Genomic DNA, 27295 nt, shown 5'->3' with positions numbered 1-27295 from the left:
AACTTCATGAGAGATCCAGGCAAGTCAGGTAACTCAATATGCAGGCATTCAACTACTTCAATGGAAAATCAAATCAGACGGGGTGTAAAATGAATGTCTGACCTGGACCCACCTTGTTCCCACTGGACGAATTAGGTTACAAATCAGGATTGAGGTTTTTGTAAATAGTTACAATAAATCAGTGATGTAAAGACTGCTTGGTGTTTGTTTCTTGCATGACAATGGTGACTAGGTCACATACTAACATAAGAACATAAGAATTAAGAGCAGGAGTAGGCCATTTAGCCCTTCGAGCCTGCTCCGCCATTCAATACGAGCATGGCTGATCTGATCAGCTCCACTTCCGTGCCCACTCCACATAACCCTTTATTCCCTTTCCGCCTTAAATGTATTCAATGACCCAGCCTCCTCTGCTCTCTGGGGCAGAGAATTCCACAGATTTATGACCCTCTGAGAGAAGAAATTCCTCCTCATCTCAGTTTTAAATGGGCGGCCCCTTATTCTAAAACTATGCCCCCTAGTTCTATGTTCTCCCATGAGTGGAAACATCTACCTTGTCGAGCTCTCTCATTATCTTATATGTCTCAATAAGATCACCTCTCATTCTTCTGAACTCGAATGAGTACAGGCCCAACCTGCTCAACCTTTCTTCATAAGTCAACCCCTTCATCTCAGGAATCAACCAAGTGAACCTTCTCTGAACTGCCTCCAATGCAAGTATATCCTTCCTTAAATAAGGAGACCAAAACTGTACGCAGTACTCTAGGTGTGGCCTCACCAATACCCTGCAGTTGTAGCAGGACTTCTCTGCTTTTATACTCCATCCCCCTTGCAATAAAGGCCAACATTCCATTTGCCTTCCTGATTACTTGCTGTATCTGCATACTAACTTCTTGTGTTTTATGCACAAGGACCCCCAGGTCCCTTTGTACTGCAGCAATTTGTAATTTTTCTCCATTTAAATAATAATTAGCTTTTTTATTTTTTCTGCCAAAGTGGATAACCTCACATTTTCCCACATTATACTCCATCTGCCAAATTTCTGCCACTCACTTAGCCTGTCTATATCCCTGTGCAGATCTTTTGTGTCCTCCTCACAACTTGCTTTCCCACCCATCTTTGTATCATCAGCGAACTTGGCTACATTACACTCGGCCCCTTCATCCAAATCATTAATATAGATTGTAAATAATTGAGGCCGCAGCACCGATCCCTGTGGTACCCCACCAGTTACGGTTTGCCAACTGGAAAATGACCCATTTATCCTGACTCTCTGTTTTCTGTTAGTTAGCCAATCCTCTATCCATGTTAACAAGTTACTCCCAACCCCGTGAACTTTCATCTTGTGCAGTAGCCTTTTATGTGGCACCTTATCGAATGCCTTCTGGAAATCCAAATATACCACATCCACTGGTTCCTCCTTATCCACCCTGCTCATTACATCCTCAAAGAACTCCATGTACTGATGTTATGGCTCAGGATTCAGATGCAATGAGGAGCAAGGATTTTACATCAATCATAGAGAAACAAATGACAGGAGACAGATCTTTGAGCAGCTGAGACTTCCAAATAATAACACTCCATTCTTCTGTGACAGTGAATGTGTCTGTCTCTCAGGTGTCCAGCAGTTATTGCCACTACACCTGCTTCTACTTATACATGGTATGGATCTACAGCATCATACAGTGACAATGTCAGGTTCTGTGGCATCCTTTGTCCATCTACTATCAGTCATTTCATAAGAATATAAGAAATAGGAGCAGGAGTAGGGCATTCCTGCTCCTGTTCCGCCACTCAATAAGATCATCTACCTCAACTCCACTTTCTTGCACTATCCCCATATTCCTTGAATTCCCTTAATATCCAAAAATCTATTGATCTCTGCCTTGAATAGACTCAAAGACTGAGCTTCCACAGCCCTCTGGAGTAGATAATTCTAAAGATTCACCACCCTCTGAGTGTAGAAATTTCTCCTCATCTCAGTCCTAAATGGCTGACCCCTTATTCTGAGACTGTGACCCCTGGTTCTAGACTCCCCAGCCCGAGGAAACATCCTCCCTGCCAAGCCCTGTAAGAATTTTGTATGTTTCAATGAGATCACCTCTCATTCTTCTAAACTCTAGAGAGTTTCCTGATTGCAAACTTATGAGGCACACTACATTCTACCACAATTTATAAGATAGATTTGTGGTTTTTGATGGTATTCTTTGAGGATCCCAATGGCTTGCTCAGTTCTTATCCTCATCTTCATATGTGCTTCATTGTAAGGCTCCTCTGCAGCACTGATGGTCCTACAAAGAGGTATCATGAGCCATGGGAGTAGCAAGTATCCTTTGTCACCCAACAGCCTCTGCTATTGAAATGGATTGGAGACGTTGGATTGATGAAATATAAAAATATCATGACAAATACCAGCATAGTGCAAGAGGCTGTATCAGTCATCACAATTTAAGCTACACATTTATGGATTGGAAGCCTTTGGGGAAGCCTTATGGAAGGTACATAGGACTTTGGTGGTTTATATTAGTGCAATGCTACATGGTTGCAAATAATCCTGGGGTATGTGGCAATTCGGAGAAATTTGACGGCCCTCTTAGTCATCTCTATAACTCTATAAATTGAACTGACCTGGCAAAGCCAGCATTGGTGACATGACTTAAAAGAAGTGTGCACAGCAAATTGGCTGATCTTGCAAAAGTCTCCTGTGTCTCCATGGAAAGAGCCTGTGCCATAAAAGTTTACAGTTATGGTCACTTTCCCTGGCATACTGAAAGCTGCACGTGCTATGGAACTTAATTACAGATCTGTCTGCAGCAACAAACTGAACTTCTCCAGAGCTTGGTGACAAATTTAAAGGCACTTTGTCTAAATGCACGTAGCATTTGTAACAAAATAGATGAGTTGACGCCACAAATTGAGACAAATGGGTATGATCTGATAGCCATTACAGAGACATGGTTGCAAGGTGACCAGGACTGGGAATTAAATATTCCGGGGTACTTGACAATCCGGAAGGACAGACAGAAAGGAAAAGGAGGTGCGGTAGCTCTATTGATAAAAGATGGAATCACTGCAGTAGTGAGAAACAATATTGGCTCAAGTGATCAGGATGTTGAAACAGTTTGGATGGAGATAACGAATAGTAAGGGGAAAAAGTCAGTGGTGGGCGTAGTCTATAGGTACCCTAACAGTAGCAACTCTGTTGGTTGGAGCATAAACCAGGAACTAGTGGGGGCTTGTAAAAAGGGAACAGTAATAATCATTTTAACCTCCATATTGATTGGACAAATCAAATTGGTCAGGGTAGCCTTGAGGAAGAGTTCATAAAGTGCATAAGGGACGGGTTCCGTGAGCAATTTGTAACGGAACCAACCAGGAGCCAGGCTATCTTAGATCTGGTCCTGTGTAATGAGATTGTTTATTAATCCTATCTCCTAGTAAAGGATCCCTTTGGAATAAGTGATCTTGGCATAATTGAATTTCAAATTCAGATGGAGGTTGAGAAAGTTGGATCTCTAACCAGTGTACTAAGCTTAAATAAAGGAGACTGTGAAGGTATGAGGGCAGAGTTGGGTAAAGTGGACTGGGAAATAGATTCATCATCATCATAGGCAGTCCCTCGGAATTGAGGAAGACTTGCTTCCACTCTTAGAATGAATCCTTAGGTGGCTGAACAGTCCAATACGAGAACCACAGTCCCTGCCACAGGTGGGACAGACAGTCATTGAGGGTAAGGGAGGGTGGGACAGGTTTGCCGCATGTTCTTTCTGCTGCCTGCGCTTGTTTTCTGCGTGCACTCAGCGATGAGATTCGAGGGGCTCAGCGCCCTCCCGGATGCACTTCCTCCACTTAGGGCTGTCTTTTGCCAGGGACTCCCAGGTGTCCGTGGGGATGTTGCACTTTATCAGGGAAGCTTTGAGGGTATCCTTATAACATTTCCTCTATCCACCTTTGGGAGTGCTTGCTTTGGGAGTCTCGTGTCTAGCATGCGGACAACGTAGCCTGCCCAGCGGAGCTGATCAAGTGTGGTCAGTGCTTCAATGCTGGGGGTGTTGGCCTCGTCGAGGACGCTAATGTTGGTGCGTCTGGCCTCCCAAGGATTTGTAGGATCTTGCGGAGGCATCGTTGGTGGTATTTCTCCAGCGACGTGAGGTGTCTACTGTACATGGTCCATGCCTCTGAGCCATACAGGAGGGCGGGTATTACTACAGCCCTGTAGACCATGAGCTTGTTGGTAGATTTGAGGGCCTGGTCTTCGAACACTTTCCCTCAGGCTGCACTGGCACACCGGAGAGGATGTTGAATCTCCTCATCAATGTCTGCTTTTGTTGATAAGAGGCTCCCGAGATATGGGAAATGGTCCATGTTGTCCAGGGCCGCGCCGTGGATCTTGATTACTGAGGGGCAGTGCTGTGCGGCGAGGACAGGCTGATGGAGGACCTTTGTCTTACAGATGTTTAGCGTAAGGCCCATGCTTTTGTATGGCTCAGTAAATACCTCAACTATGTCCTGGAGTTCAGCCTCTGACTTTGCGCAGACACATGCGTCATCCGTGTACTGTAGCTCGACGACAGAGGTTGGGGTGGTCTTGGACCTGGCCTGGAGACAGCGAAGGTTGAACAGCTTCCCACTGGTTCTGTAGTTTAGTTCCACTCCAGCGGGGAGCTTGTTGACTGCGAGGTGGAGCATGGCAGCGAGGAAGATTGTGAAGATTGAGAAAAGTTCATCAACATCCTCCACCTGCTCCACGACGACATGCAGGCCGTGATCCTTACTAACGGATCCTTTACAGACCCAATCCACTTCCGGACCAGGGTCAAACAGGGCTGCGTCATCGCCCCAACCCTCCTCTGAAAATAGATTAAAGAGTAGGACGGTTGATGAACAGTGATGTACATTTAAGGAGATATTTCGCAACTCTCAAGAAAAATATATTCCAGTGAGGAGGAAAGGATGTAAGAGAAAAGATAGCCATTCGTGGCTAACTAAAGAAATAAAGGATTGTATCCAATTAAAAACAAGGGCATACAATGTGGCCAAAACTAGTGGAAGGACAGAAGATTGGGAAGGTTTTAAAAGCCAGCTGAGGATGCCTAAAAAAATGATTAAGAAAGGGAAGATAGACTATAAAAGTAAACCAGCACGAAATATAAAACCTGATAGCAAGTGTTTCTATAGGTATATAAAAAGGAAAAGAGTGGCTAAAGTAAATGTTGGTCCCTTAGAGGACGAGACGGTGAATTAGTGATGGGGAACATGGAGATGGCAGAAACTCTGAACAAATACTTTGTATCAGTCTTTAAGGTAGAGGGCACTAACAATATCTCAGCAGTGGATAGTCAAGGGGCTGTAGATGGAGAGGAACTTAACACGATCACAATTACTAAGGAGGTGGTACTCAGTAAGATAATGGGACTAAAGGCAGATAAATCCCCTGGACCTGATGGCTTGCATCCTAGGGTCTTAAGAGAAGTAATGTCAGGGATAGTGGATGCATTGGTTGTGATTTACCAAAATTCCCTGGATTCTGGGGAGGTCCCAGCAGATTGGAAAACTGCAAATGTAATGCCGCTATTTAAAAAAGGAGGCAGACAAAAAGCAGGAAACTATAGACCAGTTAGCCTAACATCTGTGGTTGGGAAAATGTTGGAGTCCATTATAAAAGAAGCAGTAGCAGGACATTTGGAAAAGCAAAATTCAGTCAGGCAGAGTCAGCATGGATTTATGAAGGGGAAGTCATGTTTGACAAATTTGCTGGAATTCTTTGAGGATGTAACAAATCGAGTGGATAAAGGAGAACCAATGGATGTGATGTATTTGGACTTCCAGAAGGCATTTGACAAGGTGCCTCATAAAAGGTTACTGCACAAGATAAAATTCACGAGGTTGGGGGTAATATATTAGCATGGATAGAGGATTGGCTAACTAACAGAAAACAGAGAGCCAGGATAAATGGTTCATTCTCGTGTTGGCAATCAGTAAATGGTGGTGTGCCGCAGGGATCAGTGCTGGGACCCCAACTATTTACAATCTATATTAATGACTTGGAAGAAGGGACTGAGTGTAACGTAGCTAAGTTTGCTGATGATAAAAAGATGGGAGGAAAAGCAATGTGTGAGGAGGACACAAAAAATCTACAAAAGGACATAGACAGGCTAAGTGAATGGGCAAAAATTTTGCAGATGGAGTATAATGTTGGAAAGTGTGAGGTCATGCACTTTGGCAGAAAAAAAATCAAAGAGCAAGTTATTATTTAAATGGAGAAAAATTGCAAAGTGCTGCAGTAGAGCAGGACCTGGGGGTATTTGTGCATGAAACACAAAAGGTTAATATGCAGATACAGCAAATGATCAGGAAGGCCAATGGAATCTTGGCCTTTATTGCGAAGGGGATGGAGTATAAAAGCAGGGAAGTCTTGCTACAGTTATACAGGATATTGGTGAGGCCACTCCTAGAATACTGCGAAATTTTTTGGTTTCCATATTTAGGAAAGGATATACTTGCTTTGGAAGCAGTTCAGAGAAAGTTCACTAGGTTGATTCCGGGGATGAGGGGATTGACCTATGAGGAAAGGTTGAGTAAGTTGGGCCTCTACTCATTGAAATTCAGAAGAATGAGAGGTGATCTTATCGAAACGTATAAGATTATGAGGGGGCTTGACAAGGTGGATGCAGAGAGGATGTTTCCACTGATGTGGGGGGGATTGGAACTAGAGGGCATGATCTTAGAATAAGGGGCTGCCCATTTAATACTGAGATGAGGAGAAATTTCTTCTCTCAGAAGGTTGTAAATCTGTGGAATTCGCTGCCTCCGAGAGCTGTGGAAACTGGGACATTGAATAAATTTAAGGCAGAAATAGACAGTTTCTTAAATGATAAGGGAATAAGGGGTTATGGGGAGCGGGCAGGGAAGTAGAGCTGAGTCCATGATCGGATCAACCATGATCTTATTGAATAGCGGAGCAGGCTCGAGGGGCCATAAGGCCTACTCCTGCTCCTATTTCTTATGAAGTGCAGCCTCCTGAGACAGAGCTCCTGGGGCTGGTCTCTGAAAGGGCACTTGAATCTATAGATCCCCCTGGATAGGTAGTTCTGATGAAGGGTCATCGACCCAAAACATTAACTCTGCTTCCTCACTCCACAGATGCTGCCTGACCCACTGAGATTTCCAGCATTTTCTGTTTTTATTCCAGATTCCAGCATCCGCAGTATTTTGCTTTTGTATTAGTACTGGGATGGCCTGGTTCGCCTCTGATGCCTCCCTTACAGCTTCTCTTCCTCTAGCATGAATATCAGGTGCAGTGGCATTCCCATTGGGAAATTCCCAATCCCATTGGCCAATTCCTCAGCCAGCATCTCTTCAGAGTGACAGCAGCGTCAAAGTGTAAACATTGTTATTTTATTATGGAGATTATTTACTCATGTCCAAGTATAAATAATACACATTCAAAATAAAGCGTTTGGCTGAGATTGTGGGAGCAGCAGAGAGCTGATGCTCTGGGGGATGAACGGGTCCTGACATTTTACCCAGGTCGATGGCAGAATAATTTGAAGACTGCTACAATGCAATCTCAATCCCGTGCCCAATATCAAGCCTTTCGTTGCTCAACCTTCGAACAGAACGCTACAAACCCGTGGGAGGTAGAATTGTTGTTGGCATTGTAAATTGCTTAACTACAAAGTCTTGTTTACACAAAATCGAAAATCATTGGTTGGGGGGCGGCGGGTGGTTAACGTTACTAGAAGTGGATTTAGAAAAGCATTTCCCTTTAAGTGAATGGTTTGTGTTTTTGGCTTCGTCACTCTGGAGGGTTGGAGTTCAGTGAAGGTGTGGTTCTGTGTTAGAGAGACTCCAGCCTCCCATCATATGAAAGCTCCTTCCTCAGTCCCTGAACACACCGACACAGATCCTCCGGCAGCGCCCAGACCATTCACTCAATGGTATCTCATTCGTTAAAAAAGGTAAGATAATACGCACAATTATAAATCGTAGCCCCAAATCGTATTCTAATTTTGCAATTCTAATTTGCGATTAAGTCTAATTTGCGATGAATCATAATTTGCGATGAATTGTAATGTTGGTATATTGCATTGTTTCCTGAAGGCAGAGTATTGAGACAGGTATGTGCATTTGAAAAATTGTGAAGAAAATAAATGATCTTTTGTGAGTGCGCGGAGGCGCTCGCTCGGTTTTCTGGCTTTCCATTCATAGTGCTGCAGTGAGTGTCTCGCCTTACTGGATTGACGGAAACCCGCGATATTGTTGCCGGCGGAATCTATCCATTTATTTTAGTTGCCCGTGGATCAGCTCGTAGCACGGCGGATGGTCGGTACCGTGATGATGGTGGTGTATGTTTGGGTTTGTATGCAAATTTCAAGAAGCGGTTCTGTCTGCTCAGCTCTGCGTCTCCTCCTCTCCCCTGAACGGCACACACACAGACATAGATATAGACATACACACAAATACATAGACATAAACACAGACATGGACACGCATACTAATACACACACACAGACATAGACACACACACACAGACATGGACACGCATACTAATACACACAGACATAGACACATAGATATAGACACACACAGACATGGACACGCATACTAATACACACACAGATACACACACAGACATGGACATAGACACAGACAGGCACATACATAGACACATACACATACATAGACACACAGACAGACATGGACAGAGACACACACAAATACATAAGACACACAGAGACATAGATACACTCAAATGCATAGACATACACACATATAGAGATAGGCACACACAAATACATAGGCACACACAAATAAATACATACACAGAGACACGGGCATGCATACAAATACACATACAAACGTAGACACAAAGACACAGACACAGACATAAACGCATACAAATACAAAGCAGACACACATACAAACACAATCTCATGCCCAACACACACGCACACAGCACAGACATTTTTCGCTATTCTTGATCATATCAGCACGTTATTTGTCCTTGCAGTCTGCGGTGCATTTGATCTGCGACAATCTCTTCAGCAAATTACCACCCAAGGTCATTGCATGTCTCCTCCCCCTCCCCTCGCCCCTTTCAGATGGTTTGACCCACACCTGTCAAGTTTGAATGGTAATCTCTTCAGATTATTTCTGAAATGATTTCACGTTGACTTCCTAGTGCTTTATATTCGATGATCACAGGCGGTATTACTGTCAATGACGCGGTCCGATTATCTTTCTGTGGACAGGCACGGGATTTAAAGGATTGGCATACCCCCACCACCCCCTGTCAAGGACGAAGGTCTCAGACAGATTTTAGTTGTCTGTGTGTGTGTATATATACACGAGGTCGGTTTGTGCAGAGGCAGCCTGCTGCCTGGCTGGGTGCAGGACGCAGTGTTCATGGACCAGCCGCGCCTTTGAGCTTCCCGTGAGACAGACTGCAAGGCAGCACTCAATGTCGCTCTTGTAACTGGCTTACTGAATACAATGATTGATTCCTGAATGTCTGAACGGTGCAAAGGGAGTCACCGAGCATCTTGCTCTGACACGTGCTGTAATGATTAGAGAATGTGTGCGTTTTGCAACACATTTCATTTTAATGATACAGGCTAGCCTACTGCCCAGGCAATGATTTGCCAGTCAGCCCATATAATGCGGTAGCGGGCTGCCTGGCTTTAAATAGGATTGCAATGTCAGGGTTATTGATTTGGTGGGGACAGCTTGAGGGATAGTGGCGTGACATCTGTTTGATCTCTCTTTGGAGATGCAGCAGATGTTAAAAAAAAGGTTTCATCTGAAATAATGGCATCACATTTCTTGATGTTATGAACATTGATTTCTGGTTAAATAAGCGACAGGCTGAAAACAGTAAACTGTAATTTTCCACTTTAAAGCTGCAAACCACCTCCTCCAATGGTCAGCGTCCCGTCCCGTTTAGTTCTAAAATATTAACCTTGAATGTTGTGATACTCGGTTCAACTGGTTTGGTGTGTCAGCAAGTTTTCAGACGTGAGAAGCGGCGTCCCAATTTATCATTGTGAGACTACCGCAAATCATTGAGATTTAAATAATTTACCTAATAGGAAAGAGGATTTGATAGTCGTATGGTAGTTATTGACCATTTTGAAGTTGCACATTACTAATACATGTAATATGCCCAGTTCATCTTAATAACACTGGTGCAGTTAAGTTTACAAAGACGAGTGAATTTATTCAAGACATTAGTTGCTTGCTTGCCATAAATAATCACCACCATTAAGAATCCTGCCAAACATATTGACACAACCCTTTGCTTCGAACACAGATTTGCAAATAATTTTAGGAATTTGAAACCATACAGATAATAAATATGGTTAAATGACTGCTGCAGATCAATTAACCCTCCCCAGTATGTATATCCTGACCTTAACATGCCAGAATTCATCAAATCTTTGCATAAATTATACATTATTTGGAAATGAACTCTACCTAAAAATAAAGTCAGTTGTTTCGGCCTAATGTTGCTGGAGATTTTGGTGCCTATCATGGGGAACGTTCCAGAACCATTACAAATAATTCCAATATTCTGGTGTTGTTTCTGCCTCACAAAGTTCTATTTTATTGACATTTCTGATGGGTGAGGGTGGGTTTCTGTGCATTTGTACCCAAATCATATCCCTGCTCTTTATAAATTGATTCATGCTATTGTTAGATGAATTAGTGAAGGAGCCTTTCCTCCAGGTGAACTGTTTGAAGGATGTTACCATTTGTATTCAGATTGTACAAAAGTGCTGGATCACCATTCATAGAATTATACAGCACAGGAGGAGGCTGACCTGACCATCGTATTCCGGCTTTTTGAAAGAGCTATCCAATTAGTCCCACTCCCCTGCTGGTTCACCATAGTCTTGCAAATTTCTCCTTTTCAAGTGTATATCCAATTCCCTTTTGAAATTTGTGATTGAATTTGCTTCCAACAGCTTTTCAGGCAGTGCATTCCAGATCATAACAACTCGCTGCATTAAAACAAATTCTCATAACTTCTCCCCCGGATTTTCTGCCAATTATCTTAAATCTGCATTCTTTGGTTATTGAAGCTACTGCCAGCAGAAACTGTTTCTACACATCTACTCCGACCAAAACCCCTCAAAGTTTTGAACACCTCTATCAAATCTCCCCTTAACCTTCTCTGCTTTAAGGAAAACAATCCTAACTTCTCGATGTAACTGAAGTCCCTCATTCCTGGTAGCATTCTGGTAAATCTCTTCTGTATCCGCCCTAAGGCCTCTTGTTAGCTGACGCGGAGTGGTATCTGCATAGTTTACTCCTATTTTCCTGGCTGAAGGCCATGACGATCATGGGGAGTTAGTTAGGTATCACAAATAAGGGAAATATATATGCAGGAGGGCAATTACAACAATAACAACTCATTTATATAGTGCCTTAAACATATTTATATGTCCCAATACGTTTACGATAAAGAAGGAATTGCACATAGGTCACCCAGCTTTGGCGACAGTAGCAGGACACCAATTCAGTTTTCTGTAGTTATATTCAAGAAGTTGATAGCAAGCTCTGATAAATGTCAACATCCATTTTTAACCACAATTTAGAGAAAAGTTAACAAAATGGAAAAAATATACTTTTGGTTGGTATTTTCCATGTGAAGCCGATGCAAAGGACATAATACTGAATTATTATTTTTTATTCCAAAACGCACAGCATCTATTACCAATAGTTTGATTGTCTTCAACACAAGAAGTAACTCTTTTTAATATTCATGGAACAGTACCTGACAGCTTCGCTGCCAGAATCAGTAGGGCGCACTTCTTCTTCGAAGGCCATTCATTGTATCTGAAAGTGTCTTTGAAGGTGTGGAGGCGGCTTAGACCTTCATTTTGTTGGTGACCAAAATAGCTTCACTTACCCCATGATGATATTTATACATAGAAATAATTGACATGTGTCAAATTTTCTGTGAGTTTCTGACTTTTGTACTCCCAAGTGAAAGATTGGTTATTGCAAACGAATGAGTGGATTAAGGTACATACTAACAGCACCGGAAGTCCCAAATATATTATTAAATTAATATGTTTTATGGGAAATATGTGAAGAAGTAGAAGTTTAAGCCTCAGAGGTTGCTTAAAATATCTTGTGTTTTTGTTGAGGAAAAATACTTGTGTCTTAAGAATACAGAAGCTAGTTGGGATAATAGACTAAGGTATTAGTTTCCATTGTTGACTCTTGCCGTAGCTGAACTAGAAGGGAGGTAAGCAATGGAAGGTCGTCGATCTGACTAGATCCATAAGTGATTTGATTTTGAAACTTTTAATGCACTTTGGAGTTGCTGCAAAACAATTTCCACAACAACTCTGAAGTTACAGTATAAATCTTTAATTATGGCCTGGCCTGATTCTGGAGACAAGTGCTATGAGAATCCCTGGAGAAAGCAGTCTCACACCACTTGGGGTTGATGTCACATATAGTATAGCTCTAGAACAGTGTCAAAGCTGGTTTTCAAAGTGATCAGGAGTCTGTTGAATTTCCTGGATACTTTTGAAACTCACCTGGATAGATTTGGAAAGTGTGCACTCCCACCTGTCCTCTCATTTAAATGTTAACTGCTGGAAGAGGGGGGCCTAGAGTTTACTCCTGTGCAGGGGAATTGCAGTATGCACAGACTAGTCATCATCATAGGTGGTCTCTCGAACGAGGATGACTTGCTTCCACGAGAGTTCACAGATATTTCAATGAAGGACCCGATGTTCCAGTCCTGAACTCCATATGCTGCAGAAGTTAGTTGTTTAAACTTGAGTTTGAGGTGCATTTATGGAAATACATGGTTTAAAAATAATTTAAGTATTGTTATTAGTTGCAAATATTTGTCTAGATTTATAATCTCATCACATAACCACTTTCTGTACAAACTTCTAAATAAACAAATATTTTGTTCAGATTGGATACCAAAATACCACTAGTGCTTCAAAAGCAAATGCTTTGAATACTAAAATAATGTTTTTGCACCATAATGAAATGTAGGGGCAAAGGAACAGGATTAGGGCATTCAGCATATTGAGCCTAACCTACCATTTTGTTAGGTTTGGGAGCTCTTTGAGGGTGAGAAATTGTGTGTCTATGCGCCATCCATTGGGGGTGTTAACGGGGCACAAATGGGTGCAGCTCTGACATTGACTCCGCCGTATTCGGCGGGACTTTTGCAGCATGACAACAGTGTTGCACTCCGATGTCTTGCGCCTGGAGATCATGATGTCATCGCCATGTGCATCGTTCTGGTAGCACCCCGGACCCGAAATTGACTTCCGCCGCCTGCAGCAGCGCCGAGTGAAAGCACCGACAGCTGCAGGAGGCTTGCATCGGGCGACGGCCACTACAGGGGCTTTGGTTAAAGGCGAGGTGGCCGAGGTAAGTAAACAAAAAGCGTAGCTTTCTTACTGTCGTTTTTTGCACAGGTTCCTGCCCGCGATCATTTAGCCCGGCACTCCGGCAGAGTGCAGGGCCGACTCCGCGGGATCGCCGCTGCCTTGGTGGTCCAGGTAGGTGCCTTTTATATTGCAGAGCCCGAAGTGATGGCCCTTCCCTTTAAGGGAGGGAAGGAGCCTTTGAACGTGGCAGCGCTGCACGGCCCAGTGAGCATGCCTGCTGAAGTCTCCGCCCCCCCCCGCCCGATGCCGTTGCACTCCGAGAAGGTGGTGGAGCACTTGATTTAGTGCTCCACTTCTTTCTGGGAGTGCAAACAGCGGATTTTAAAAAAGTTTGAAATTGTTTGCGCCTGGCGCAATTCTCCGAAAATGCAATTCCCCAACCTTTCTCCGTATACTTTAATACCCTTCCCAAGTAAGTATCTATTTCCCTTTTAGCAATGTCAATTGAACCTCCATTGATGGCCTTCTAGGGCTGTGCATTCTATAAACAATTTATTTTAGTTTATTCAATAGTATCATTTTTACAGAAAAATTGTACCGCATTTTTAATGATCACAGCTCTTCAATATGCACATTTAGTGTTGACTGTCTAACATTAGTTCCAACAGAAAATAAATTAAGAAATCAGACATGAATTCAAATGAGAATATCTACCCATCAAATTCATCTGAATTCAATCCCAAATACCTTCTTATAATTTTCAATACGCTAATTATGCTTCAGTGGAACTGAGTTCACCCAGTAGTTACACAGATGAGGGAGCATTCGATGGAATGCAAAACTTCCTGCCTCTGTACAGTGTGACTCTTTTAAACCAGCTTGTTTGGGCTTAATTTAAAAAAAATACTTTATCCGTCACTCCTGGCAAACTGGCTAGATAGGTAAAGAATGCCAGTTTCTTGTGCAATATTGGGCAGGTACAGCTCAAAAATGAAAAACTGTTTTCCGTTTATCAGGAGCACGAGGCACAACATTAACTGACTGTCAATGAAGTGTAAAGCTTTTCTATCAGCAAAATTAATTATTTTACTGCCACAGTAAAGATTTTTGCTCTGCAGGAAAATTTACCTCTGTTTCAAAACCATTTGCATTACTTTGGGGAGATTGGGGTGGAAATTCTATCATGCCTCTGTTGTGGCATTAATTCGGGTGGAGCAGTAAATTTTGCGCCGGCAAATGGATTGCGTCTGCCGCCACAAAATCTATCAGCTGGGCCCTGAGTTTGGAGCGGAGCCCTAAAGGAGGCGTTGCAGACCTCTTTTAGGGCCCTAGGCCGGCTGAGCAAGTGAAAATCCCGAGTTAAACAGCCGGCCTTGGAGTTCCCTAAGGGAGGCCTCGGGGAGGGGGTGGGGGGAGGGGAAACCTGAAGAAAACCCACCAAAAACATTCCCAATAAATAACTCACGCCACCACATATAAATCGCAAAAAAAAACAATCACACTTATATCACTTACCTCACTGCTTCTGCTGCAGCTTGGAATGCCAGCTTTCACAGGCGTTCCCAGCAGGGGGCGCTACGCAGCACTACGGGTCGGTCATGATCCAAATATCGAGCCCGTCTCGCAACCAGGGGCATTGCACAACGGCTCGCCACATCCAGGCGGTAATGCTCCGTGCCCCACCGAAACCGACACCAAATGTCCTGGCAGGGCGCTGGAAACTGGCCGCCTGCCCGCAAGCGCTTACTGCCGTCATTGCCGCCCCTCCGGGGTGCTAACAGGGGCGGCAGAAGACCAAAAATCCAGCCCTTAGTCCGTATCTGGTTACTTTTACAACAAAGGACAGAAGTGTCTTGGCAAAAGAAGCCTCCATTATTCTACCTCGTGAAAGTTTCTTCGACTTAATGGATTTACTATTATAATCTCATTCTTCAAATGTCATATGTTGCTTACTTGTGTTCTGCATTTCTTGCACAGAACTTGAAACCGCAAGTTCCTGGCAGAGAACAGTTCTAAGAAGGTAATTTATGAATTCTGCAAGACTGTTATGCTTGACCTTTGTACTTGTTGGCTCAGAATTGTGTTACTCCTGCAATGTTGGATATACGGCTATTTTATGCCCTTTATTTCTTACCAATTACTTTCGGTGACTACAAACAACAACTTGCTCTGAGGTTTGTCATCTCTCGGCTCTTAATGCAAGAATTGCTGAGACGACAACAGTTATATTGCCCAATATTATATATTATATATTCTTTCACCACACAGTCTTTTAGTGCAAGTAAAGCAGATGTGATGTTCTATGATTGGGGATAGCTCCAACAAAGCTGTTTTAATCTAAGTAATTCAAAAGTTGTATTGATCAGCTGCTTTCCCCAAGGAACCACACTCATTATGCACAAACAGAACAGGAACAGATTACCAATGAAATATTTACTATTTTTTAGACTGCACTTTTCCATTTCGGGATTTTGTCCACCTTCATTGCATCAAGAATCAACTGCTCAACTACCCCCTGGCTGGCCTTGCCTTTTTGATGATTCACAAACTCCAACTAATCCAGACATCTTGGTGGCTAATGTCCTCTTACTGATATTACACCCATCCCCATCAAACTCACCTGGCTCACTAAACCCCAGTATATTAATTTCAAGGACCTTGGCCTGATCTTCAAATCCCTCCATGAACTTACACCTCTCAAGCTGAGTAATACCCCCACCAATTATGTGTCCCAGCGTGCACCTTTCACTCCTCCGACTCCTTTGCCCCACTCTGCCATTTGGGACAGACCCTTCAGTCATTACACCCTTTCCCTCTGGAACTCTCTCCAACCCCCGTGCCCTCAAATGGTCCTTTAAACTTTTTGACCATGCTTTTGGTCCATCGCCTTCATTTCTCCTTCCCCTGCATGATGTCCTTTTTCTTCTGATTAAGCAGCTGAAACATTATGCGAGGTGTGGTGTGTTACACAAATGCAAGCTGTGGCTTTGCAACCGACCTTCAAGAATAATATGAAGAACAAAAGTTGTCTTTGAAATGTTTGATCAACTGCTGCTTCTAATATTTGTTGTTCTGGTGACCAAAATGTAACTGTTTTCCTCCAGCAGATTTTGAAGTACAGAGTACTCTTTCAGACTCACTAAGAATCCACCTCGGGCCGTCAGTAACTGTTTGTCAGTTGGGCTCCTCCCTCACCTGCTTGACATCGAGTTACATTTGACTGAAAGTATTGCTGCTAGACTTTTGTAGAGTGGTACAGAATCTGTGAACTAGTGTTTCCAATGCCTAAAAACAGCAAAGTTGCGAAGAGGGAACTGGACGAGGATGTCACAGAGTCTGTCAAGGATCTTCTTTCCAATGAGGACATGAATGACGATCAGTTTAAGAAGAGTGCGTTATATGTCGATGATTCCCAGACTGACAAAGATGTGGACATTGAAGAAGGATCTGATACTGAAGATGAAAGGCCTGCCTGGAATAGCAAACTTCAGTACATTCTGGCACAGGTTGGATTCTCTGTTGGTTTAGGCAATGTATGGAGATTCCCATACTTATGTCAAAAAAATGGTGGAGGTAAGTGTACAACCACCAATATAGTCAATCTTAGAGCTGCTAAACACATTGGGCAATAAAATTGTGCTCTCCTTAATGGAGAGAAGATTTAGTTTATATAAAATAATTCTTTGTAGTTTTCAAAACCTTGTGATTACTGTGACCACTGGGCGCTGTGTTTGAAATTTAGAAAACTTGCTGCTTTATCTTATAATTAAGCATAATTAGTTTTAGGATTAACATCTGCATTCCAATCTCAATTTTATGTGCAGCGATGTCTAATAATTTAATTGGACCTGGAGTTTTTGTGATCACAACTATGCCTAAGAAGTGTATCATGAACCTCACTTATCCTATAGTGACACGGACATTTCATAATGACTCCATTCTCTGCTTTGAACTATAAGGCTTGCTTGCACATTTATGAAATGTTATGTACACAGTTAAAGAAAAGCAGACGAATTAATGTATGTCAGTTTGAAGAGGTGTGTTTTAAGTTCAATGGTTCTTAAACACATCTATCTACGTGAAAGAAAAGTATGAAAATCTGATCTTAATTTATGTCACAAAATTGATGAATCAAAATTTAATGTGTTTCTCAAAAATATGTTACAAATCATCGAGACTTTATACTAAGTGAAATATCGGCTAAGATAGAGTTGCGCAAAGATTTGATATGAGACGGTGATGGCAGGTTGTAAAACCATGTTGTCTCTTCTTCAGGTGCCTACCTTGTGCCGTATTTGATTTTGCTGCTCATTATTGGGATCCCACTGTTTTTCCTGGAGCTTGCAGTCGGTCAACGAATCAGACGAGGCAGTATTGGTGTGTGGAATTACATCAGCCCAAGACTGGGAGGAATCGGATTTTCAAGCTGCGTTGTACGTTGAATTTTTTTTTACATGATGTTTGGTTTTGTCTATGCAAGTTCACAATGCCTGAGGAAATACTTTGATCTTTTCCCCCATTTCTTCTGTAAAAGGACAGAAAAAGTCATTTCTTCCTGATCCAATCATATGAGCATTCTTCCACAAATGAAAGGAATGATTCATGCCACGATGATTTATGTCATACCATCATATATTGGAGTACTCAGCAGTACGGAGAAGTCAGGCACTGCATCGTTCTTGTATTGTCTCGCACCTTTGAGTTCTTTAGAAGGAACAAAAATATCCAGGGTTGCTTACAGTGATTAGAAAATTACAGATCAGCCACAACTATAATTGAAACTAACTGTACGTATAAATTATAAGCTCTGATTTTGTGCCGAGCTCTTTGTGCAAAAATTGGTCAAAAGTGCACGGAGGTGATTGCTTTCAGTCAAGTGGAGGTCAGGCTGTTTGAGCAATCAGTATAAAATCTCAGTACAGCTTTGGGCTTCCGTCAGCAGCTATCCTAATAGGAAATGCAGTGTTCACTCACTGCAACTCCTGTTGCTGCGATGAAGTAGCAGCTGGAAGTAAGACTGTTTAGAGGAAACTGAGTTTTACCGTCTTGCACCTCAAGAAATCAAACCTAACCAGCGACAAGAACTAATACACCAATGCAAATGTACAAATAGAAAATCAGGGGCCATGACTCCTCAACCAGTACTCTCTACAAGTTCTGTCCCATATTAAGAATGCTTGACGGGTGAATCAGCCTCATTGGGGGAATTATAACCCCAAAAAACAGGTAGGTTGGGGTCTGGTGGGATGTTAAAGTGTTAAAAATCTTAATCCCGACACCAACCCACCTCCTTCCGGTTTTAACGGAGGTGGGATGGGGAGCGGGCAGCCAACCCGTTCCTAGGCGGCGGGTTAGCACTTTAAATATTATAATGAGGCCGCGTGCCTCAGTTTGAAGCTCCATTTTAAATTTAAATGTGGGCAGCTGGGTTTCCTGGGCCATGGGGAACCCACAGCTAAAGGAAGGCCTTTCCACTTACCTGCTGGGCTCAGCGTTTTTGCCGGGCGAACACTCTCTGTTCCCCACCCTGCGATCAAACCCCCACCCATCACCGCCCCTTACAACGAGCCCCCCCCCGACCTCTGACCTAGTCCCCCCCCCCCCTCCCCATGTGATCGAACCTACTCCCTAGGCCTACCCGCCCAACAGCTGGCTGGTTGCAGGCGGGAAACAAAGAAAAAGAATTGAAACGAGGCCCTGCCGTTAAACGGGAAACCCGTTCTCCCGGGTTCCAGCCCTGTAGCGCCCTATCTGCCCCCGAGTAAAAATTCCGCACACTATGTCTGTTTGGCCAAAGACCACTAGTTATTTCAAGTGCTGCTACTCTCTCAAAGTTAGTATTAAAAATATCGCTCTCCGTTTTGCTAATTTGATTTTTGGGGGGAGAAAAACCTTGGAGCAAAAACCAGAGCACACGTTTTAACTCTGTTATATGAAACGGTGCCTATTGTGAGCATGCTTCATAACAACTTCTTTCAGTGAAAGCTTTAAGCACAGTGTTGTATATAGAGCAGAGTCTACTTAATCGTAACTGGTAACCATGGTAACTGCAGCAGCACTTCACCATTCCTCTCTGCAGAACCTTCTCAGCTTATTTATCTAATTCTTCCTTTTCTTCCCCCGGATGGGAAGAGCCAGAACTCCACCTTCCCACTCTTTAGTTGGTCAGGATTGTTACATAATGATATCAAAAACGAACTTGAGTTCGACATTCATCACTGACTTTATTTACATACTTTGCAGCACCATTATGAGAATTATCACTGACTGTACCAAAGGTGACACATGGGAAATGTTAGGAACAAAAGGCACAGCACAATAACTCTCAAGCTTTCTTGTTAAGCTTTCTATTTATAGCTGTATCTCTTCTAGTTACCCGTCATTGGTTGATTTTTCCCATGTGACTCAGTTGAACCCCGGTCCCCCGAGCTACCATCATGCATCTTCAAGATTCAGGTTGCACTGTTTTCAACAGCTCCATTTACCCGAGGCATTTGAAGATCAGGCCGTTGATTTGAAACCTTGCTTTCTCTCCTCCCTGTTCGTAACTCCCCCTGGGAATTGATGCCATCTCTCTGCTTCCAATCTGCCCCACCTAAAGGCCAGTGGTTGACTCCTCTCCCTGCTGCCATTCCAAGGAAGGGCAGATTGACACATTCTGAGCTGTGGACTGGGAGCCAGCACTAACTTCTTCAAGGCATTGCAGCATTTTTATTAAACTTCTAAAAGCATCTTAAGAGCTTTAAAGAACTTCAAGCAGGTATCCAGGTCATATCCGGGAACATGGCCATAGGGCCTTTCTGTGAACAGGGACAGGTTGCCACAAAATGTTTTCTTGGCACTGAGTTGAAAGCTTAGAGCTTATATACTGTATTTGCTGACTGTATGCACTTGTACTATATTTCACCATCATAGGCAGTCCCTCGGAATCGAGGAAGACTTGCTTCCACTCTTAAAATGAGTCCTTAGATATCTGAACAGTCCAATACAAGAACCACAGTCCCTGTCACAAGTGGGACAGATAGTCGTTGAGGGTAAGGGAGGGTGGGACTGATTTGCCGCATGCTCCTTCCGTTGTCTGCGCCTGGTTTCTGCATGCTCTCGGCGATGAGACTCGAGGTGCTTAGTGCCCTCCCGGATGCACTTCCTCCACTTAGGGCGGTCTTTGGCCAGGGACTCCCAGTTGTCGGTGGGGATGTTGCACTTTATTTGCTGGCATGAAGTCACCATACATCTCCCATTGCTCCCAGACCCTGGAAACCCACCAGTACTCTCATCCCCTGTGACATGTGACATCCCTGTCAATGCTCCTATTCCCACTTCTGGGAATTTCACTCCCAATTTTACTAGACCCCGGGATCCCCTTCTTATGCCAATTACAATGTTCCTAGACACCAATACCATCCTCTCAACACAGCCACACCTTAGCATCACCATCCCACTACTTCGAGATTCCCATTTTACAACTCCCATACATTCAGACCCTCACTCTTACTGCTCACAGACCCAAGTACCCCCTCTCCGAAATACTCCCAAAACTCAACAACCCTTTGATCCTCTCATGCTCCCAGGAGCCCCAGACTCCAGAACCTATCTATAATCTGGAATACTTTACCATCTTCCTATATATCCTGGGTTTAAAAAAATTAAGGCATAAAATAGTTAAATGAACATACAATGATCAAGACCCACTAATTTACAATTTCATGAACATATGGATATATCCATTCAAACCAGAAAATACCACCAAATTTCCTATAACAGAGTGCAATAAAAATGCAGTTTGACTGATTCAATCGCCATAAATCAGTGATCAGGATACATTTTACATTCAGTGGTGTTAAATTGCGTACTCTCTGAATCTCAGCAGTACCTTGGGAAATACACGTCCCATGGTATTGGCGGTTACATTATTTTAAAGGACAGGAGCATTATACTGTGCAACATACAGTATTTTTCCATTGCTGAAGTGCATCTGTGGGTAACTTAGGGGGGGAATTTTAACCCCCAAGGGTGGGTGCAAGGTAAAACATTTTTAAATTCTCAAACCCTACCCCAATCCTCCCACTTCTGGTTTTAATGGAGGCGTGTTGGAGCGTGGGTCACTGAAATCTTTTCAGGAGGCTGTATGCCTCTATTTTCCACTGGTGGTGGAGACTAGAACTGGAGGGCACGATCTTAGAATAAGGGGCCGCCCATTTAAAACTAAGATGAGGAGAAATTTCTTCTTTCAAAGGGTTGTGAATCTGTGGAATTCGCTGCCTCAGAGAGCTGTGGAAGCTGGGATATTGAATAAATTTAAGACATAAATAGACACTTTCTTAAACGATAAGGGAATAAGGGGTTATGGAGAGCGGGCGGGGAAGTGGACCTGAGTCCATGATCGGATCAGCCATGATCTTATTAAATGGCAGAGCAGGCTCGAGGGGCCGTTTGGCCTACTCCTGCTCCTATTTCTTATGTTCTTATGTTCTTATTTTATTTGGATTGTAAGTTTGAACACGGAGGCCAGGAATCCTGGGCCACAGGAAATCCGACAGATAAAAGGAGGCGAGAAGCGCTGGAACCATGAGGCAAGTGTCTTTTGGGTCAAGATGAGCAAGAGTGCTTCCCCCAGGCCCAACAAGCTTACCTCCATGACCGGCCGATCCCCAAGCGATATCTGATTCGACCCCCAATGTCCGAGCCCCACACGAGGCATGATTTGCCCCCCCACCCTTGCTACGTTGTCTGGTCTGGCCCAACACCCCAGCGATGTCGGGCGAACATGTCATTCGCACCCCGGCAGCTTTCCCGCCCAACAGGCAGCCAGCCTCCGAATCTGGCCAACATTAAGGTGGGAGGGCTATTGAACAATTTTAAATGACGTCCTGCGGTTAATTTCTGCCGGACGGCCGGGAAACTCACACTTCCAAGTTTCTCTTCCAAAAATCCAACCGGCCCCCACTCTCCTCCCAGCCTCGAGAAAATATCGAGGGCCTTTGAGGCAAAAAGATGTCATTGCTGTACCTTCTTGGTCAATTAGAAACTGAGAGACATCTTTAGGCCAATTACAAGCTAGATTGGTTTTAGTTTTTCTATACTTTTTAAACTGCGACTCCTGAAATCAATTAGAAAATATTTTCCATTGGTGGGGAAGATGCTCTGTACTTTACAATAATTGGCTTTATTTTTCAAGTGTGAAACAAAACTTTGTATCTGTAACAACGTAACACAGGAAGTGAGATGAATGTGTCCCAAAACCTTTAGAAATACATGAGATGCATATAAATGCATGTACCAGGATGCACGTTCCTGTTGAAGCTGCATTGCTACTTCAGCCTCTCAGTTGCCCGTCATGTACACAATGCAGAGCACCAACTTCCTCCCACTTTGACACAACCCAGCTTTACTTTCACACTCCCACTGATTTATTCAATGGTCTCCCGTTTCATTAAAATGCTGCATATTAAAAAGGGGCAGCTATGCAAAAAAAAATGCAGAGTGCTTATTGTTTTTCTGCACTTAAATACATGGAGCTCAGATCAGACTGGAATAAAATTGCTGCCCTTTTTTTATTCGTGACTAATAATTAAAAGCGTGGAATAGACTACTAATGTGATTTCTTTTAATCCATTGAAAGTCACATTGTAGATAACAAACCCGACGGTTTGATGGTCATGACTTTAATGACAAACTCGACAGGCACAGGAAATTTATTCGATATAGAAAATTGGAAAACTGTAGAATGCTTTAATTTTATGCATTCATCTCAAATCTCTCCTTTAACAGGCGTCAACTCTGCAGTAAAAGGAATTTGATATGTCTACATTGAGTATTTGGATAATAATATTGCACAGCATAATTTGCAGATTATAATTGTTCTAAATGATATGGAAAATTTACAAAACATTAATAAGAAAAAAATCGGCGGGGTATCTTATATTGAACAGAATGAAAGGATTGTAAAATACATCTTGGTGTTTTGATTGTAGGTGTGCTTCTTTGTCGCTCTGTACTACAATGTCATTATTGGCTGGAGCTTCTTTTACTTGTCCAAGTCCTTTCAGCATCCACTGCCTTGGGATCAGTGTCCCTTGGAGAAAAATGGTACCAAGACCTGTGAGTATACAACAGCAGTGCCCCGTCGTTATGCGAGATGCCATTGTGTGTTAAGTGATGCAAACAATGTGATCTTTCTCTTTGTTTCAGTCGTTGTGCCTGAATGTGTAAAAAGCTCTGCCACTACCTATTTCTGGTACAGAGAAGCGCTGGATATATCTAACTCCATCTCCGAGAGTGGCGGTCTGAACTGGAAGATGACTATCTGCCTGTTCATAGCCTGGCTTATGGTGTGTCTTGCCATGATCAAAGGCATTCAGTCTTCAGGAAAGGTTAGTGTTTTTCTTGACTCTGCCAGAATTAATCACTGTATTAAGATTTCCATCTTTAATTTGATTATAATATACCTATTTCCCAGTGAGGCAAAATATTTTTCTCTTCACATCTGTAACTATGAACGGTAACATTTATATACTGTGAGGTGGAAATTACAGTCCTGAACATTTTGAGGCCTGCTCCCAGTGTGCAGTCTCGCTCAACGGAAGCAGAAATTGGGGGATTAAACATGGGGATCAGTTTACTTGATTCACAGCATTCCCAATCTTCTGGCCATTAATTTTAATATATGCTTTAGCCCTGAAATTGTGAGAATCCCATCGTCTGGATACAGAAACTCACAATTTCAGGACTAAGGTCTACAAATTTCTTCAATTAACATGAAGAATTGTCAACCTGGTTAGATTTTTTAATTTGGGGACAAGAATGCTTCCATATTTCTTAACAGGTAATTAATCTATACATAATATATTTCAAAATCAGCACTTTCACTTCAAACTGATGTGCTCTTTACTGGATCTAGCCAAGCCAAAAAAAGGCCTGAACTGCTCCTCTTGCTACGTTCCTGTGCTGGGCTCGGCTTAAGTTTGGTATTCAAAAACTATAGGGTAGATTTCACAAATTCATGCACCAGTGAATTTATGGTATGTCCTTGATTTGAATGCGAGCTGAATCATATGAGGGATCACTTGATCAGAACACTTCGGTAGCCATCGAACAATTGGTAGAGAGACTAAAAGGGTGCAGCTATTGAAACATTAACATTTGCTCCGTTCCAATTACATCCCCTTTGCAGCCTCTTGCCACCACATGCTCGCTAGTTCACAGAGCCATTACACTGAGAATGAGGATAAATGTTACACGTAAATTTCATTGTTCCAGACTTCTCCAACAGAAATTGGTGTTTGTTACATGTTTTGTTTACTTAGAATAGCTCAGCCTCAGTTTTGGGTCTTCGGGTCAAGATATAATACTGAAACATCTCTGGCTTGTTCAGCTCTATTCTTTTCTTCCATCTTCTCCCACCTGCAAGCAGTTTTTCTCTATCTATCTCCCACAACATGGTATCTCCTCTCTTTTTGACCCCCCCCCCCTCAAAATAGTGCATTCTTCTTCTCTCTACATACCAGCACTGTTTGTTTAATCCCCGATCAAGTCCCCAAGAAAGTGGGGCCAATTTGTGTCTCACTTCCCCGCCCTTTACAACTGTAAATGGAATCAGGTGGGAGAATAATTAAAATATTCAAGCAGGAGTTAACCGATGTTGTCAGGAACCCCAATGCCAGTTTTGTGTCAATCAGCACTGCAGCGTTACTTTCTTAACCTGCCGACAGACCATGGGCGGTACAGGTCAGGAGGAGGCCATTAAAGCACCATTTAAACGGACCCTTAGATGCAGTCAGGAAAAGCTGGAAGCAGGTCTGGTATGTGTTTTCTTCAATCTCTTGAGAGTTCTGAGCCTTAAAGGCTTTCAAAAGTCCATCTCCTTGCTGGTGTGTGTGCTCATAAAACTTCTCCGCTACTGAACTCTGTCACTCTATTTAACTCCCACTATTTCGGTTAAGGTCCAGCTGTATGCCAATGTTGGGCATTTGTCCTGCCAGATTTTCCACCTTCACTATAAGCAGCTCACTGATAGCTCACCGTTTCTATTTAAATGTGGCTATAACAACCAAGATCAATCGGGTCTCCTACAAACGATATGAGGCAAACGGAGGAGATGCCCTGCCCCTTATCTGCCCTCCACACCAAAATCGCCACTGTATCTTTAGCTCTCTCGCCCTCTCCCGTCCACCCTCAATTGGATCTATACCTTTCCCTTCCCTCTACACTATGGGGCAAATTTTCATCTTTATCATCATCATAGTCATCATAGGTAGTCCCTCGAAATCGAGGAAGACTTGCTTCCACTCCAATAGTGAGTTCTCATGTGACTGTACAGTCCAATACGGGAATTACAATCTCTGTCGCAGGTGGGACAGACAGTTGTTGAAGGAAAGGGTGGGTGGGGAGTCTGGTTTGCCGCACGCTCCTTCCTCTGCCTGTGCTTGATTTCTGCATGCTCTCGGCGACGAGACTCGAGGTGCTCAGCGCCCTCCCGGATGCTCATCCTCCACTTTGGACGATCTTTGGCCAGGAATTCCCAGGTGTCGGTGGGGATGTTGCACTTTATTAAGGAGGCTTTAGGGGGTGTCCTTGAAATGTTTCCTCTGCCCACCTGGGGCTCGCTTGCCGTGTATGAGTTCTGAGTAGAGCACTTGCTTAGGGAGTCTCATATCGGGCATGCGGACGATGTGGCCCGCCCAACGGAGCTGGCCAAGTGTGGTCAGCGCTTCGATGCCTGAGCGAGAACACTGATGTTGGTGCGTCTATCCTCCCAGGGGATTTGCAGGCAATCACGGAATGCAAATCAAGACAGGTTTTATAGAGGTTCTGTCCCACCAGGTGATCACCCAGATGGTGAGGATGCAAATTTATCCCCATATGTTTGTCTCTCTGACCACCAGGTGGCAGCATGACTGAAATTAAGTCAGCAGCTTATTCACTGGAGACAGAATCGCTGTGCACGCATGTCCAAGGGAGTCTGTGCTACATGAAAAAGGAAGTGTATTTTTTATTGGTTTGAGCCCCAGCTATGCAATAGTTCATAGGAAATGTAGTCTTTCCCGTGAACACGCATTTTGGCGGTTTACGTTGGGGTCTCTGAATGTGGAACACTCGGTGATTGTGTGGAGATCGTTAGGTATGGGGGAGAAGGCTGTACTCGAAGTTCAGGAAGTTATAAGGACAGAGGAATTGGAGCTGAGTTAATGGGTATGTTAATGATTTATGTGTATATTTTATGTTTATCTTTTACTTGAGGGGGGAGCGGGAGTAGAGGAACTGTCATGTCGGCTGTTTCAAATATTTTTTCCCTCGAATGTGGTTGGCTAGGGAATGTGAAATTAGGAAGAATTGTTTCATGCAATATGATTGATAAATACAGGGTACCAAAAAATAAGAATATACAGACACTTGGCCAACAGGAAGAAGCAAATTGACAGGGAGACATGACAGTCCTCACATAGATGACAGCCTGAACATACATGACAAACACAAGAAATTGTAATCTAAACATATCAGGATAAGCAGGTGGCCTGTGAAGAGATTTTTTTTTTCAGTATCATTCCCAGGGTATATTACCAGAACAAATAAACAAGTCAATGATCTGTATTTGTAAAATTAGCAGAAATGTACATTGCTACTGCCTTCATCTTCAACAGTGGGATTGATAGGGCTATTAGGCAGCAATCTTATCGGCAAAAGAAAAGTTGTTTGTAATGTGTAAAATTAAAATCTGTGCTGTTGAAATCATGTTTCCCAAGGACACATGTTTGTATGGAAGTTCTTTGCCTGTTATTTATTAAACTGTTTATTTTAAACAGGTTAAACTGGTAAAAAAAGAAAGACATTTCACGACCTCAGGACACCCCAAAGCGCTTTACAGCCAATGAAGTTCAGTCACTGTCGTAATGTAGGAAACGTGACAGCCAATTTGCACACAGCAA

At 43.1% G+C, this 27295-nt stretch overlaps 1 protein-coding gene across 3 annotated transcripts in view; it reads left to right on the top strand.

Moving 5' to 3' along the window:
* Positions 1 to 7532: 7532 nt before the first annotated feature.
* Positions 7533 to 27295, top strand: part of slc6a15 (solute carrier family 6 member 15) — a 38960-nt gene continuing 19197 nt past the window's right edge. The window contains exons 1-6 of one of the 3 annotated variants that reach the window (XM_070900196.1): positions 7534 to 7961; positions 15348 to 15390; positions 16478 to 16943; positions 17646 to 17803; positions 23345 to 23471; positions 23562 to 23743. In XM_070900196.1, coding sequence (XP_070756297.1) covers positions 16652 to 16943; positions 17646 to 17803; positions 23345 to 23471; positions 23562 to 23743 — 759 coding nt within the window. In that variant the 5' untranslated portion in view covers positions 7534 to 7961; positions 15348 to 15390; positions 16478 to 16651. Of the gene's footprint in view, positions 7962 to 15347; positions 15391 to 16474; positions 16944 to 17645; positions 17804 to 23344; positions 23744 to 27295 lie in introns of all 3 variants that reach the window. The other 2 variants (XM_070900194.1, XM_070900195.1) reach the window with 2 other exon arrangements.

This window comes from Pristiophorus japonicus, chromosome 15, assembly GCF_044704955.1.
Source record: "Pristiophorus japonicus isolate sPriJap1 chromosome 15, sPriJap1.hap1, whole genome shotgun sequence".
NCBI lineage: Eukaryota > Metazoa > Chordata > Chondrichthyes > Pristiophoridae > Pristiophorus > Pristiophorus japonicus.
The sequence above is the reverse complement of the archived record's forward strand: the minus strand, read 5'-3'. Positions and strand labels throughout refer to the sequence as shown.